The following is an 18,868-nucleotide window of genomic DNA, read 5'->3' on the forward strand; positions in this document are numbered from 1 at the left end:
ATTTCCCTACCATGGCTAAGACGCATGATACGAGAGAGGTCCCTTATCCTACGCCGAGAGAAAACAAAAGGCGCCAAGTGGTACTATGATTGAGGCATTGGTTTGTCCTTCTTTGAGTTTTTGTTGTCAGTTGAGTTTCATTTTTTTTTTTTAACAAAACTGCCCATTTGCGTCGGATCCGACATTCAATCCGACATAAATTCCCTTTTTTTAATAAATAGATCTGTGAGGCTGGGGAGAGAATGTGCGTCGCACCATTGTGTCACACCATTGGCTATGTGCGACGCACATTGTCTTGGAGAAATTGCGTCGTACTTTGCACTGGATGCGACACAAATGCTCCTTCTTTTTTGGGATGGGAAGAGCCATCTGCGTCGCACTGCACACGTGCGACGCTAATAGCTAACGATCTGCGTCGTTTCCGCATACGATGAAGATCAATCATAGGTCATCCGCATCGAGACTTGTGCCGTCGGACCCAAGTCTGACGGAAATAAGGGTCCCGGGTCTAACGCAAATCAACCTTTCTCTACTAGTGATGATTTATGGACAGAATTCTAATAACCTTAGTTAATTATGCAATATGAGTATAAGTTATAACTATAATATTATTACTTCACTAATACTCATGTTCACATATAATAACTAGCTCGCTTGCTTTGTAAGTTTTATGTGACTGAATAAAATTATAATAATGTTGATGGTTTTATTATATCAATAAACTTAGTTAATTAATAGTAGACGGTTAATTGATAATTAACTATGAACTCATACAATAATAATATACTTTTATCAAATCAAATGGTTATATAATATGTATTGATATAATTGTAAGTATGATGGTTCAATAATTCTAAAGTAGAACTGAAGGAGTCATTTCACTTATTAGTTGATTAAAGAGTCACCTTAAGAAGTTAGTAACGACTAAAATAATTAGTGATACCTTTTACGACCATAAGACGAACCCAAATGACTATAATAAGCTTTAACTAATATTTAGGCTTGAGAGCTAAATAAAAAAACATATATTTATAAAACTATTCTTGAATATATTAAAGAAGATAAATGACATTACAAGCCTCCCTCAGCTGTCAAGGTTGTTAAGCAGGAATTCAGGTAACGTTTACTGCTAATACCCGCATTATTCCCCTTCGAATTGAAGTATGTTTTATGAATATGTTAATATCATGCTTTTATATATTTGGATTGCGGGAATGAAATGTTTTATGATGATTATGATAATATGATGTTATAAGATGATGATGATGATGATGTTATGGATGAAGTGAAAGAATATAATGGTTCATGATGATTATGATATGCTTAATAAGAAATGAAACATGATAAATTCAAGTGAAATACGATTCTTAGCATGTATTTTGTTATCCTGGGTCGTGCACGTACCTCCCGGCTGGTTAACCACCTCACGTTTAGTGAGGAATAATGTCCTCGAGTGGCACCGGGTACTTTTATATTTTGGGCATTAACGCCATCTCCCGTTTAGTGAGGGTTCTGGTCCTCAGGTGGCTGCCTCCCATTTACGATGTTACTATGTTCTAGGAAGACGACCCTTCTGTTGTACTAGCCAAGTTACCGAATAATATGAACTATGATGATGAATATGATGAAGATAATGTTATATGACATTATAAGTTTGTGAAATAGTTTTACTTATTCTTTCCTCTTGTTTATAAATAAAATGAGTTGAAATGGATTTACGTTGTTAAGAGTTTGGCGGTGAAAGTTCGGTGTGCGGTTTGGATTAGGGCCTAATCTGATCCGATCCGAATAGAATTTGGATTTCAATTTTTCAATCCGAATCCAAACCAATAAGGGTTTGACTCCGATCCAATCCAATCCGTTTTATACTCTAGATTGGATCATATCCGAAAATTCGATTTCATTAAAACTCAGGCTTTTTGACTAAATAAATTAAGCACAACAACCTAATAGATTTAGGAAATGAGGAATTAAGTGCAGTTAGTGTTTTAGGGGAAGGGTTGAAGTGCTATGTGTATGGGACTATGGAGTAGGTTTTTTCATTAAAAAAAATCGATTAAGCATTTAAGCCCAATCCAGATACATAATACAAGGCATATTACTATTCAGTTATATTGGATTTATGGATCCAATTACCCTCAATCCAATCCGATCCAAAAATCCATTTTTTCAAAAAATCTCAACCGGAACCCAATCTGAACACAGTTTAAATCCGATCCGAATTACTAATTTAGATTGGATTTGATTTTGGATTTCATTTGAATAACTTTCACACCTAGTTAGAGTAGTATGTTACTCAGCCTCGGCTCACGACGTTTTGTTTTCTGATTTAGGTACTGGTGAGGATAACGGAATGGCGTAGCAGTAAGGAGTAATATAATATCTAGACTTATGTTGGCTTTTATGGTTTTAGTTTAAGTTAATGTCAGACTATGTCTAGTAACTAAGTTTCTATTAATTATGACTAATGTTGGATATGTACTATGTTTTCATGATATAATATGTTTAAGTTTATGAAATTATGTTGTCTTGTATTTTCCTGATGGAAAGTACGGCACGAACGCGCCGACTATCTAGGTTCTGCTGCTAATACTTGATTAATAAACTCAATAACATTGATTAGAAGTCGGGGAGTCACATCTTAATTGTCAATCAAGCTTAAATTCATATTTAAAAAAAAAAATCAATGCTATGTAAAATATTGCAAGTATAAATACAGACAATGCCATAGCTAACCACTACTTCGATACGTGGCCTAACATTTTCGTGCATATATTTTTTCCTTTATAATACATATCGTCATGTGTTCTAAATCCAAAGAAACAAAAACAAAACCTATTTCTCCCAAATTCGGTCAAGAGTTCTTCATCTCTCCATGGCAATGTGCTGAAGGTTGACAAGTCAATTTGAGTCATTTACAAAGAAGACGACGAAGATGAATACACCTGAACTCCAAAAAAAAAACAAATCTAGGATTAGTATTAAAGTTATATCATTGTAGTATTTATAATTTTTGTAAGGACCGTTATACTGAAATTCAATTTCACGATACTTTGTCATATGGTAATTTCTGTATGAGTTATTCTACGAAATTTTAGATTATGAGTGCCTAGCTATTTTTTTATAAAGGGTATTGTATGAATTTAATTTCATGAATATTGATGTGCATGCTTTTTCATATTATATACTTCGTATATGTGTGTGCTTTGTAACATTATATAGTGTATTGTAGCCCTCAGTTTTTTAGATACAAGCAAAATTTTGTCTGATTGATTTTTAGTCATTAAAGTAATCACATATTTGTTTATGCTCATGGCTACTAATAATTATATGCTTTTGTCTTTTTAAACTCAAAATCAACCTATTAATTGTTAGAGGCTTGGAGTAGTCATATAAGCCTAGGTTTTAATTTTTAAGTTTCTTAAATGTTTAAAAGGGAAAGTTATTAAGCCTAGGTAAACTTAATGTTCAAAAGTTTCTTTAACAATTAACTTATCATTTGAACAAAAGTTATACTTGGTTTCAATCTGATTTGAAGATACTGATATTATCACAATCAACTTAGTCATCAACTAATCTGAATTCTTTTTGAAAATAAATAATGTAATTCTTATTCAAATTTTAGTCTTAAACATAAACAACGTAGCTCTTATTCAAAATTCAATCATGAATATAAAATGTAATTTTTATTCAAAATTTTAAATTACAATATATTTAATAATAATCGAATTAATAATTCACTTATTTCAATTGTATAAAGAAAAAAAGGAACAAAATCAAATAAGATTCATAAAAAATTACACTATGATGCGTCAAAAGTATTCCATTTTTAAAAAAATTAAATATAGTTAGGATTTTTGTGTACAGTAAAAGACTTCTTTTGAAAAAAAAACAAAAAACCTTTTTTTAATCATTATCGAGTGTACAAACTACAACGTGTTTTTTGTTACAAACCTTCACCAATACGATGCGATTTTCTCAAATTAAAAGGAACCACATTTTTAAAAGCAGCTCAAGAGTACCTTATGAATTGATTATTATTTTTGATATTTCCTTTATTTTTGTTAGTGGGGGTGAATTTTGTTGTTTTTGTCTTGTCTCATGAGTCATGAGCAAATGATTGTGAAGAGTGTGAAAAGAACGAGAGATATGAACAAACAACTTTATTAATCCCGATTCATTAATGATAATGCTGTAATAGCGACCACCAAAAAAATGATGAGAGAGTAGAAAATCAATAAAATGGATAAGAAACTGCTTAGTAGAGTACTACTTTTAATTTTAGGACATTTTAAATATTCGAATTTTCATTTTAATATATATTAGGACATTTATTTATGATTGTTTAACCTTTTACCTACCTTTTGAACTAATATGTCCTACCTACACGCTAAATGAGAGAAACTTCATTCAAAACTTCCATCACCGGTATGGTTCTCTTGGAATTGGTTAATTTTTCTAAAGCATTACAATTTCATAACGAACAATATCGTGATTTAATCACCATACTTGTCATTAGTTCACCAACATATTATCTTTTCTAACAACTTCCTGGTTTCTAGTCTGATAATTAGGAACTTTTTTTATTGAACAATTAGAACCATTTTATCTTTTGTATCCAAGATCCAACAAAGGTTGTACCTTGAAAAGTAAATATAATATATATTTATCTAATAATGTTTTAAACCACATCTATATTATGACAGTTTCTTTTATTTTGATAATATTTTTTTTCAATATACAATATTTGTAATTTAACCTACAAATAAAATAAATGCAAAAATAAAAAATTCGTTCCTAAACGGGCGTACCTTATTTTTACATGTAAAATATTGGAACTTACTATAAATTTAATTTACCATTTGGTTCTATTCTACTAACCTTATTTTCAGTCTTGATAAGAAAAAAATAGTTTAATAAGGTTTAACTAGTTAAAATAAGTTGAATTCAGCAAAAATAAGATTTAAAACATCCATAAAATAAGTTTTAATAAGTTCATATAAGGTTTAATGAGTTCACATAAGCAAAAATAAATTGAACACAACGAACCGATTATCCTGAAATTAAAATTTTGATGTGCAATCGTTCTAGAGTTGTTTTGTTTTTTTTATTATTTAGGTTTTAAATAAACGAATACGCACAATGATGTAGACAAGACTCGAATTTAAATATTGGATATTTTCTCTATTTCATAATACTCGCTACACTTTTCATTGTAGGAAGTTTCACATTACTTGCTACACTTTTGGGCAATAAACTCTCTCTATCTTTCTCCTCTCACACGAGTCCCTTTTCTATTTACTCTCTACCTCTTTCTTCTCCAAAAATTGCTTAAGAGTCTTTGAATTGAAAAGTGTAACGAGTAATATGAAACGAATAAAGTATTATTCTTACAAAATTTACTAAATAAGCTAAATGATATCTACATAATCAGTTTAGTTTATACTCCATACACAAAATATTAATAATTAATCTATACATTATTTTATTTTCTGACTGGCTCAAATTTCAGGTCACCCCTTGGCCTTATCCAATACTCCTACAAGGTAGATATCAGCGAAAATGTTATGAGAACTACTACTATTATACAACTTGCCAAATTGACAATATTTCTACCAAGCATTGAAGCATATCTCCACATTCCAACAATATTCATAGGAGATAACACTATCTTTTAACCTATCTAACTATTTTTTTACCTTTCCTTTTTTTTTTCTAACTATACAGTACTTTACTACTATATAAAAAAATTACTACTACTAGACTACTGCTAATTCTTCAAATCAAATAACCCTTAAAAAGGAAATTAAAAAACTAAAATATTACTGGTCCACATGTAAGATTTGAATCCCCATAACAAGAATCTGGCGAGAAGTTCCTTTTACAAGCCAATATTTCTTTTTTTGTGTGTTCAGAATAAGAAACTCATGAACTTGAGCCATGGAGGGCAAGGAGAACCAAGCTGTGCTGCCTTCTCAGCTTGCTTTGAACAAGACGACATCGACGACGACGCTGCCGTTTCCGCCACCTCCTGCTTCTTCTTGCACAAGAAGAAGTTTCTAGACCCCAACTCTGCTATCTTCTCCTCCCTTTCTAAACCTGCAATTTCACCAAAATTCAACAACAATCAATCAATTGAACTAATAATAATCAATCATAATTCCATCATTTCTATAGATCAATTGAACTAATAATCAATCATACTTACATCACTTCTACAGATCAATCGAACTAATAATCAATCAGACAATCATAATTCCATCATTTCTATAAATGAATTCAATAGAAACTCCATCATTATCTACCAATTCTAATTTAACTACTCTATATCTCCTTTACGCGTAATAGTAAGAGCATGATAAGCAAAGTAAACGTATAAGTACGCGTGTAATTTTAATTTTAATTAACTGTATTCGTTTGCCGTATTTATCATCCTCCTAAAATTGCGTGCCAAGGAACTACTTTCAAGAGAGGAGAGAGAAAATTACTTTCAAGGCTAAATTGAGAGTAATGGAGATCGAAATCATCGAAATTCGAACAAGAAATCATAGGACGACGACCTTCCTTCACATACTGCTTAACAGTAGCAGAAATCAAATCTTTGACTGTTAATTCCGGATTAATAATAACATGAACAATACCAACACTGCCTTGAATCGTCACGTTTAACAGCACTTTCGTCAACTTCTTCGGCTTCATCTCCTCCGATGTCGGAGAAACAACGCCGTTTCTCGCCGCCGACCTCAAATCCGGCACCGTTTTTGGTCGCCGGAGTTTCTCAGTCGCCGGAGAAGCTCCAGATTTTCCGGTGAACGACATCGATCTCTCGGAAACTTTAGGGAATATGCCGTTTCGAATCGGCTTAGGAGACGGCATGTTTAATTAACTGGCGCTTTAATTTATGTTTAGCGAAAGCGACGGAAACGGAAGTTGGAGGAGAGAGAAGAGTGATAAAGTGTAGCAGCTAACATAAGTTCATGATGTTGTTGAGGGATTAGGAGGAGAAGTAATTGTGTTGAATTTTTAGCAGGAGAAGCGGTGAGGAAGAGGGAATGGGTGTAGAAAGGGTATTTATATAAGAGGGGGAGAGAGAAAGTTTTGAAGTAGGGGGGGGGGACTGGGGATGAGTAAAAAGATGATGATGGTCCAATGGTGACACTCCAAAGGATATGGCTGATTTGATATTTATTTCTTTCTTTTTTATATAAATCTTGTTCCTTGCTGGGAAATGGTGATGTTTTTTTTTTTTTTTTTTTTTTTTTTTTTTTTTTTTTTTTTCCTTCTGAAAGTGGGAAATAGTGATGTTGGGAGTATTTCTATAGTTCTATGACTTCTATCAATTCTATGGGTATATATTTAGATTATGTTCTTTTAGATTTATTTTTACTTTAGTTTATTTCAGTTAATTTCAGGTTAGTTTAATTAATTTCATATTAGTTTAGTTAATTTCAAGTCAGGTCAATTCAGTTAATTTCAAGTCATGTTAGTTTAGTTCAGTTTCTCTCATTCCAAAAAAAAAAGGAGCCCTTAGTCCCTGTTCTTTTGAATTTATTTTAAGTTCAGTTTAATTCATCTCATTTCAATTTAGTTCTTACATCCTAAAAGAATAGGGTCTTAGGGCATGTTCTCTTCGGAATAAAACAGCGGAATTGAATTGAGCTGAGCTGAACTGAATTGAATGTAATAAATATATAAATAATATTTAAACAATAATAATATGAATATTAAATAATAATTATAATGATAAGTAATAATAATGAATAATTAATTATGAATAATTATAACAGTAGTATTTTGGATATTTTTAAATGATAGTTATGAATAAATAATATTAATAATCATAAACTAATGAATAATAATAATTAATGATAATAATGATAATTAACAATAATTATTTTATTATTATTTGTATTAATATATTAATACTGGATGATGATTATATAATAACAATAATATCTAAGAAGTAAGTTAATATTACTATTTTAATAATTAGATTTAATATATAATAATATTTAGTAATAAAAATAATGATTGGATCGGACCGCACAAAATTGCATCATAAACGTTTTGACGTGATTTGATTGGTTTATGGGCTAAAAAAGTAGATTTATTTGTGCTTTTGACCTAAACCATGTCCCTCCTAATAATAATAGCAATAATAATGAGTAAAGCTATAATAAAAAATTAATATATAGAATAATAATAATAATAATACTTTAATAGTAATAGTAATAATAATAATAATAATAATAATAATAATACTTAATAATAATATATATAAATAATAATAATAATAATAATAATAATAAGAGTAATTAGTAAAATAAATTAGACCAACATAATAATAGTTATAAAAGAATAGAGCTGAACTGAACTAAACTGAGCTGAACTGAACTAAACTGAAAATAAGCTGGGGAGAACAGGCTCTTGCACCCTCTTGTGTTTCCCACTTAATTTTAACCTAGTAAACATTATTGAACCTTGCAGTTGATTTACATTACACCTGTATGAGCATATTGAAAGACAATTTTGTAATAAATTTTCAAATGAACAAATTTTTTCTCATTTACAGTAATGACTTATTTTTTTTCTTTTCTATTCTCGTTTTCTTTACTCCTCTTTTTCTTTATTGTTTTTTCTTACTATTAATGGTATGTTCTCTGCGGCATAAAACAAATAAACTGAACTGATTGCAACTTAACTATTTGAACTGAACTGATTGCAACCGAACTAAAATTAATTAAATTATAACTAATAGAAATGATAATCGGAGCTGAACTGAATTGAAATGAACTGTTTGCAACCGATCTGAACTAATTGCAACTGAACTGAACTAAACTGAATTGAATAGAACTGAAAATAAGTTAGGTTGAACAAACTCTTAATTTTCTTCTCTTTTTCATTGTTTCTCTTAGCTACAAAATTCTCTCTTCTCCTTTGTTTCTCACCTCCAAATTTTTATCTTCTCAATTGTTTCTCACCCCCACAAGTTCCCTACATTATGTTGTCTATCTCAGTCCTTCAAACTTATAACTCTCTGTGAAATTAATAATGAATGCCAAAATCAAATATCGGAGTTTCCAAAATCTCATCAATGGAGAATTTAATTGCAGATTTGATAATGGACATTTTTTCCTAAAATTTTCAAGGGCATAAATTAATGTTCGATAATGCAAAAGAATTGAATCAAAACTAGTTTTAGTTTTCACTTACCTCTATTGTTTTTCTGACCTCAAGATATCTCTCTTCTACATTGTTTCTTATCTCCAAATTTCTCTCCTTTTCATGCTCATCATGGCCAATCATATTGATGAACTGTAAAATAAGATCTGACAAAAGTTGGGATTAATCAATGGCAAAAACAAATATTCAAGTTATGGTGTTCAATGATGAACTTACTTTCACATTTGAAATCAATATTGTAGTTTCAAAATGTGCAAGCACTTACGCTAGTTTTAGAAAAATGAGTAATAGTGTGCTCATTTCTTATTGAGTAGAAGTATTTTCCCATTAGAGAAAGTTTGCTCATTTGGGTGAATTTATGAACACAATTGATTAAAAATGAGTAGAATTTTGCTCATTTGAAGAATTTCAAATGAGAAAAAAATATTATTGGGTGTACCATTTCAGGTTTACTATAATTTTTCTTCCTTTACGGTGTTGGAAATTTAATCCTCACTATGAATACTTTAAAGGAAGGGCCCTTATTCCTCCCCCCCTCCACTTTTAGAGTGTCAAGCCTGCTAATCCGAGTCAAGTTGACATATCAAAGGTGCCAACCTAATCAAGACCCTTGATATTATCTACTTAAAAAAGTAACACAAAATGTAGAAGAATATGAAGGCTTATGCCATCTCAAGGTACTACAGGATCCAAAGTATATAATAAATGAACTTAAAGCATACTCGGGTAGTTTTGACTTTTAATTTGATATGAGGATTAATGGGCGGGTCCAACAAATACTATTTGTTAGTAAATGGAAAAAGATGAGAGAGAAACAAGAGATGCAAAGGCCTTCTAGAGAGAGAGAAAAAAGAAAAAAGAAGCAACGCCGAAAAAAACATCACACGCAGCTACCTAGACCTCTACCCAAGAAAACTACTCTTCGCCTCCTTCCTGCTTCAGTTTCTTCCATCGCAACTGCTTCCATGGCTAACCACGCTTTGCAGCCCCCCTCTAACAATGCCCACTCTAGCTTTAATACAATTATGCCTCTAATCCTAATTATTACCCCTCCCATGCGTCTTCTCGAAGCTTCTTGCACCATTTTCCACAAGATTAACACCACCAAACAGCTCATTAAAGACAAAATTTCCCTAAGCAATAATTACCCATCCTCGTCAACCATAGGTGAATACTACCACTTTTTCGAAACCAGCAACAAATCCATCCTCTGCTGGATTCTTCTACACAAGATCTCGATTTCTCCCTTGCTCAAGCAATATAAGAAGGCCAATCCTTTATCAAGATGTTCTTCTGACGATTTGACTACTCCCCACCCTATTTAGATAAGTAATTCTACCCTCTCCCGCCGTTCCACTTTTTAATTTTTTCTTGCTCTTATCTGCCAATTACATGATTAATTGCTTGTCTCCTAGTTTTTGTTGGTTATTGATGAGTTCTTTTTTGGGGATTAACCCCCCTCATGTCCCATCTTCCCCCTTCTGACTTTCTCCCCCTTCTTTGCCCTTTCCTTTATCGCCTTCTCCCTCTACTTCATGCCCTATATAAAGGTCCACCTGCTCTTTAATTTGTATCCACCACCTCCCATAATCTCTTTCCTTACTCTGCCTCCTACACTTTTTCGCCTCACTTTCCTTCCTTTCATGTCGAATACTCCTACTACTGTGAGTTATGCCTCAGTCCTCAAATCCTTTGTCTCTAATAATACCATTCCCCTTATTATTGATAGGTCCCTTTCCAATCCAACTACCACTCTGGATCATAGTCCTAGTCACTCCCCTTGCACAACCACATCATGCCCTGCTAGTGTGGCTAGTAATGGTCACAGTCCACCTCCCCCTCCCTCTTAATCAAGGGACCCGAGTTCTCCTATCACAAACTTTTCAAATTCACCTACCTCCAGTGTCAACATTGTAGCCCCGTCCCTTGATGATTTAGAACTAGCACACTATAATACCTCTTGCCTTCTTGGGAAACTTTGAGGGGATCCGATACCTATCTCTACTATCGCGTACCATCTTAAGAGGGATTGGAACTTTATTCACGGTGAGTTTTCTCTTCGTCATCTCTCTAATGGCTGGTTCCTTATTAAATTTTCCAACCCCGTGGACAAAAGCGAGGTTTGGGAGAAGAAGCCTTGGTTTGTCCAAGGTCTCAACTTCGTCCTCATTCCTTGGAGACCCTTCTTTCAAAACATCACTCATGTTGATCAATGGGTCAAAATTCCGTTCTTACCTAATGAGTATTGGTCTTGGAATCATCTAGCCACTTTAACTTATAAAATTGGTCACCTCATCAAGCTCGATCGCTTCATGACTCTGTAGAATGATGACAAAGCCTTTTTCGCCCGTGTCTGTTTAAACATCAATATCACCAAACCCGTTCCTCGTTCCATTATTATGACATCCGATTATGAATCATCGAAAATTTTCCTTTCATACGAAGGTGTCCATGAGGTATGTCTCCTTTGTGGAAACAATGATCATACTCTCGCTTTATGCCCCAACAAACCTGCTCCCTGCCTTAAACTTGCGGTTACCAAACTTGAGGCAAGTAATATCAATCCACTTACCTCCAACCCTACTGAAAATAATGACTAGTTCTTTGTCAAACCACAACGGCACGGACGCCCGAGGTTCGCCTATCGGACACCGTTCAAAGGCTAGAAGTACTAACCAACCCTACCGCCTTCAAAACACCCAACTGAACTTAACCTCACTTGTAACGAAATTATCTTCAACTCCTCTGCTTCACCACATTTTGCTGACTCAGTTCCTACCACTAATGCCTTCGCTTCCCTTGCAGAGTTCCAAATTAACACAGAGGATGGTATCTAGTTAAATCCTCCCCTTCTCGCCCTTCAATTGCCTCCTACTGATGCTCTTCTCCCCGAGGACACTTCAGATGAACTGGACGTTGATTTCCTTAATGCCCTAGGTGTTATTAATCACCATCCGGAAGTCCTTTTCAATGCTCAGATCTCGGTGCCTCAATCCCCTTCTTGTTCTGCTGCTGATGGTGAAGGTAAACGCTGCAAAAGAAATGACTTTGAAGGCACTTCTTCCCCACCATCTTAATCACAATTATGATCTTCAATTGCCCCCTTTTTGGGTTACTATGGAGGATATTTGCTCCATGTTCTTTCATTTTCTTACGTAGATTTCCCTTTTAATTTTATCGTATTTTTGCATGGTCCTTCTTAACTATTTCGTAATGACTCATGTACTTTCATTCAATCCTATAAATTCAAGGAAATCATTGATTTATCTTACTGCATTAAGTTTTTTAACTATCATTGCCTTAGATTATGTTTCACTTCATTACACTTGTTTTTGTTACAATGTTAAATTACAGAGATATTCAATTTTTTCCTCACCAATTCTAATGTTTTGGCTACACAAGACCTTTTTAAAGCCCAATACTCTTTACAAGGCCAAATCTGCAATGCTCCTGGTCTGTCCACTTACCTCTTCTATCAAGGTCCCAATTACTTGTCTCGCCTATAGCCTAAACTACTTTACTCTCAGGCCCACTTGGCGAACCCTACCCTCGTCTCAGTTTCGCTCAGGATCTCCGCCACTTTTTTGGGCCTCGCTACTACCTCATTCTGGCCCAAAGTGCCAACCACAAATATCACCTCTATCTTTTGAACCACAACATACAACTTCTTTTGAGTTCCTATTGAGCCTACCCACCAAACCCCAATGTACCCAGTTAGGCCTTGTTCCGATGCAAACATCTTTGGCCCTCCTATCGCCACAGACCCAAGAAGCCTACCAGACTCAATTGCAACGACCGAGTTTGGACCCACATTACTGGGAGATGGCTAGCAACAACATAAAGAATCCAGTGGTTGACGCTCGCTTGACAGGGGTGTTTTTCCACCCCCTAACGAGCTTCTCTTTGTGCAGGTACCATCTCCCCGTGCTGTCATCGGCGAATCACCATATGTCTCCATGATGTCATTGGGCCAACGACCCCCCCACACATGCTTTGTTTTAAAATATTATGAAAATCTTGAGTTGGAACATACAAGGTGGGAAAATCCCTAAGCACAAACTGAACTCATATACCTCAAAAACAAATACAATCCGGACTTGTTTTGTAATTGAAACTTTAACAAATGCCGCTAATAGCAGAAAAATACTTAAAGCACTACATTTTCACAACACTCTAATCATCGATCCAGTTAATCACTCGAGCGGGATCTGGGTTTGCTGGAATAATAACAATATTAATATGCTCAATCATGACACCTACTCTGGCTTAGTGGAACTACAAATTCTATATAATCCCAACAATTCTATCTATAGTATTTTCGGCACATACGTCCTCGCACAATCATCAGAAAAAAACGCATTTTGGACTTTTCTTAACAATTTTCTAACTAATGCAAATCATCCTTGGCTCCTCCTAGGTGATTTTAATGAAATACTCCTTCACCAAGACAAACTTGGTTGGGCCCCCATTAGACCACACCATCTACAACATTTACCTGCCTTGCTTACCACTCACTCCGCTATTGATATTCCTAGTACGCAACCAACATATTCTTGGAAAGGGCTTGCCAATAACCCCCCCCATCTATGAGCATCTCGATAGAGCTATTGCACATAAAAACTTCTTCACTCAATTAAGTGATTCCACACTAACTTATGGAAACTTCACTGTATCGGACCACACCCCCATTATTTTCTCTACTAACCAAAGCCCTCTAATTAAAGCACCACCATTTTGATTTTAGAATTTCTGGGTCCTTGACCAAGACTCTTACACCATTATCAAGAAACATTGGTCTACCAACATCACCGGCTCTCGGTTTTTTAGAATGCAACAAAAAGATCATACGCATCAAAACGATCCTCAAAGTTTGGGCCAAATCCAAGTATAGACATACGGCCTCTAAACTCCATGAAAACGATAACAAACTCCACAAATTACAAAATAAGCTATGGTCCCAACCTTACAATTCTATCTGGATCAATTACATTAATAGGCTCCTCCTGTAACGGGAAAAAATATTAATTTTCAATAACAAAGTATGGGGTAAGACTGCCCGAAAAACATTGTTCACCCAAGGTGACCGCAATTCACGCTACTTCCATAACAAAATGAAAAAGATACGCCATTCTACAACGATTTTGAGACTAAAAAACGACCTCGGTCAATGGCTCGACTCACAACAAGAGATAACAGAATTGCTCACCAATCATTCAAAAAAAGATTCACTTCCAACGTGCCCCCTCTACGAACCACCAATTTAAGTTTTCTTTCCCCTTTTGTCTCCCTAACGGACTCCGCTTCCCTTTTGGTGCCTCCATCACCTACTTAAATAAAGGAAGCCATTTTTTATATAAACCCTCACAAGGCCCCTGGTTCGGGTGGCTACGGGGCCCACTTTTTCCAAACTTATTGGCTCATCATTGATAAAGATATTGTGCTCGCAATTCAAAGTTTTTTCCATCACGACAAACTTCCAGCATTGCTGAATCATACTCTAATTAGCCTTATTCCCAAACGCCCTGCCCTGAAATCACCGGAACACTTTAGACCAATTAGCCTAATTAACACGATTTACAAAGCCATTTCAAAATTAATCGTCAACCGCCTCCGACTCATCCTCCAACGAGAAATTAGCCCCTTACAAAACGCTTTTACTAAGGATAGATCCATTCATGACAACTTACTAATAGCTCAAGAAGCTCTTAACACATTCCAAAAATCCTATAACAAGACAGGCTGGTGCCCTATCAAATTAGATATAAAAAAAGCATACGATCGCATTAAATGGGACTATCTATGGGTCGTCCTAAAATCCTTTGGCTTCCTAGAAATCTGGATACAATGGATTAAAGAATGCGTCACAAATGTTTCTTATTCCCTTAAAATGAATGGGGAAACCTCACCATGGTTTTGGCCATCCCGGGGCCTTCTCCAAGGTGATCCACTATCACCTTATCTTTTCATCATTTGCATGGAGGTATTAATAAGGAAACCGACCGTACAATCTCAAAATAGAAACTCGAGTATCAAATTCAAAATCCATCTCAGGTCTGCAAACATTCTATGTCTTATGTTCGCATATGATAATTTACTTTTCTGTAAGGCGTTCACGGTAGGCATGCAGAAATTTAAAATCTACTTTATACAATTTCTGCACCTTATTAGGACAACTGAGTAATTTCCACAAGTCATCCACTATCTTCTCAAAGAAGGTTCATCCTACAAGGAAATACAACGTCGCTCGCCAATTTAATATGCTCCCTAAATCCTATCTAGACCGCTATCTGGGTGTCTTTTTCATCTCCTTCCACCCAACCAAAACAGACCTAGGTTCCATCATCAGTAAAACGGAACAACGCATTAACTAATGGGAAGCTGGATTTTTATTTAAAGTAGAATGACTAACTTTAATCCAAGAGAATATCGAATCCCTCCCTTCCTATACTTGTGCATCCTCCTTGCTACCTTCTCACATTTTCGGGTCTATTGACTCTCTACATCGAAGTTTTTTTTTGAAGACAAAACAAAGACAAAAACAGTACCCCACTAGTTTCCTGGGATAAAATATGTACACCAAAATCTCAAGGAGGCCTGGGCCTCAGGAAAATAAGACAGATGAACCAAGCATTCCTAGCCAAACTAGGCTGGAAAATCCATACAGACCCCACTAATACCTAGGTCCAACTTATCCGGACCAAATATCTCCATCAACACTCTTTCTTCACCTGCTCTCCTAAACCACAATATTCCCCTATTTGGTGAAACATCTTAAAACAACGACATCTCTTGCAACAATGGATTCGATGGAAAATCGGTGACAGACACCAAATTTTGTTTTGTCTACACAACTAGTGCACCAATGATAGTCTATATATATAATCTCCTTCCGGCCTCTCAACAGTCGGCATATACCACACTCTGGTTGAGCAATTTCATCTTACCCAACCGCACATGGGATTTCACCTAACTAAAAAACATACTTCATGACCACATTATTAAAATGATAAAAAGTACCCCATTCCTTTACATCCAGTTCCGGACGAATCTATCTAGCGTCCATATCCTACATGGATTTTTACGGTGAAATCCGCCAACTGGATCGCTCACAACCTCCTACATCCAAACGGTAAATGGGAATTCCACTAGATTTGTAAGTTACCAATTCCACCAAAACTGTAAATCTTCCTTTGGCAAATTTGTCACAATAGCTTTGGTGTTCGTCATATTTTAGCTCAGAGACACATCATCCCTTCTAGTACCTGTTTGCTATACCAAACCAGTGGTGAAACTCTATACCACCTATTTATCCAATTCCCGACGCTTACTCCCCTTTGGGACCTAGACATACTTACCGGGTGGTTTACCCACCACCTAACCCATTCCTCATTGCTCCTAATTCTTTCTCATTTGAAGGACAATCACAAACTAATTCATAAATTCATCTTTCTTATGTGGTGTATTTGGAAAGAACGAAATGATATTATTTATAATTCCCTCACTCTCAACATTCTCCGAATAATCCACAAAGCCAAATTTTTGTACAATGGATGGATCCTTAGAGAAGCACTCGACAAATGTCTCTCTTCCGGTTCCCCACTCTCCTTATCTCACATCAACACCAACCACCTTCCTAACTCCATTCTCGTTGCTTGGGAGACCCCCCCCCCCCACCAACTTACTATAAACTCAACTTCGATGGATCAGTTCGACAACTACTCAATTCTTCCTCAGGCCTAAACCACTCTTCTGCAGTAGCAGGTGTCATCATTAGGGACTCCAGAGGGAACCTTTGTTCGGCTCCTGCAATCAACCTCGGATCCACCACGGTCTACATGGCAGAAATTCTAGCCTTTCATCACGACCTCATGCTAGCACTAAAGAACCATATCCATCATATCCTAATTGAAGGCGACAATCTCATGGTCATCAACTAAATCAAAGGCACTTGACACCCACCATGGAAAATCTCCACCATCGTTCGGGATATCCACATACTCCTTAACTCTTTTACTTCTTGGAACATCTGTCACATCTACCGGGAAGCTAATTGCACCGTTGACTGGATTGCTAATGTGAGACACTTAGTAGATAATGGGTTCTGTATAGATAATTGTTCTTCTTCCTCTCTTCATTATATTCTTGTAACCGATAAGGTCGGAGCTCCCTTCGTGTGGAGGGTCTCCTAACCTTCCTTTTTCTTACCTTATAAAAAAAATATTATTTGTTAGTATTAATTTTATACATCTATAATCACACAATGTGAATTATACTTTTTATGCTAATCATATAATTTCATCTATGCTCTAGGATAAGACTCATATGTCATATACTTATATAACATACTCCATCTTTTCTTTTTTATGGTTATACTAGTTTTCAAGTCCGATTTATGCCCTAGTTAATCATAATTTTGATTATTAGTCTTTTACATTGAAATTATAATACCAAATATTACTTGATCACTTAGTGGCTAAGACTTTAGTATACAAGTTTGAAGTAATGAGACAAATCTTATACCATGTATTTTCTAATTTTTTTTATTGTATGTGAAGTACATGAAGTCAACACTTTAAGAGATGATGCCACATGGCACAATTGAGAAACACCTTCTAATATATTATTATAAGTTTGCCTTTTCGCAGTCCTGGCCTCGACACATACCTCTGATAATAGTATTTATAATTACTTAGTATGTACTTCCTTTATTACATATCGTTCTCTTTTATTACTGTAGCTCTAGATACTAAGACACCAACTCGCCAAGGAGAAAAGGGAGCAAATTAGGGTAAAAAACGGGATTATAATCCCTAAATAAAGGACCAGGCAAACTAAAATATGAGAGAACTTTATAAAATAGACAAACATACAATATATGGTCGAGTAAGAACTTTAAGGACTAATAAAATACTCCATTCGTCTCAAAATATAGTTTCCATTTTCATTTTGGGAGTTCCAAAATATAGTTCCCACTTTCATATTTAGTTTCACATTTTTCTGTAGTTTGTCTAGAAAAATCGTGTCCAATCATTTATTTGCTTCTTGAATTTTATTTTTTTCTTTTGTTTATTCAACCAAAATGTTACAAATAATGCTCTTTCACCAATTATTCTCGCTCCATTCTCTCTCCTAAAATTCTTTTCTCATACAACATTTATTTAAAGAAACAAAAAAATCTTTACTATCCCTCTTATATTCTACTTGCATAAATTACAGTGAAAAAAAGAAAATGAGAACTATATTTTGGGACGGATGGAGTAGTAAAAATTATAAAAATTGTTTTTTTTTAATAATGCATGTTGAATTGAATCTCACAAGATCTATGTGATGTCAATTTATGATTTCTTTGTCCATTAACTATATGAATCGATTAATCCTGAAAGGAGGAGAATATTTTGTAGCTAGTTTCTTCCCATCTATTAATTGAATTTCATAATTTTCGTCGTCATTATTATCATTTTTTAACATCCAACAATCACGATTCATGCACCATCTCTTATTATTATTATTATTAAAGTGAGAATTGAACTGAATTGAATTGAGACTATATATGCTAAAAAAATATAGGGCCTAAATGTTTTAAAATTACAACCACTCATATTCCTAGTGGTAGTTAGAGAAGAAAGGATATCCAGACTTTCTAATAATTTAAAGTTTAAGGTAAGAAAAAGAGGTCCAATTTCTC

The 18,868-nt window shown here is 34.7% G+C and overlaps 1 protein-coding gene across 1 annotated transcript; it reads right to left on the minus strand.

The window, feature by feature from the left end:
- Nucleotides 1-5,461: 5,461 nt before the first annotated feature.
- Nucleotides 5,462-7,054, minus strand: LOC104903647 (hypothetical protein). Its single transcript, XM_010691719.3, has 2 exons — nt 6,489-7,054; nt 5,462-6,099 (listed from the first exon to the last, which is right to left on the minus strand). Exons 1-2 carry the CDS (start codon nt 6,874-6,876, stop codon nt 5,912-5,914), a joined length of 576 nt encoding a protein of 191 aa, XP_010690021.2. The 5' UTR covers nt 6,877-7,054; the 3' UTR covers nt 5,462-5,911.
- Between the last annotated feature and the right edge of the window lie 11,814 nt (nt 7,055-18,868).

Source organism: Beta vulgaris, chromosome 9 (genome assembly GCF_026745355.1).
Source record: "Beta vulgaris subsp. vulgaris cultivar EL10 chromosome 9, EL10.2, whole genome shotgun sequence".
NCBI lineage: Eukaryota > Viridiplantae > Streptophyta > Magnoliopsida > Caryophyllales > Amaranthaceae > Beta > Beta vulgaris.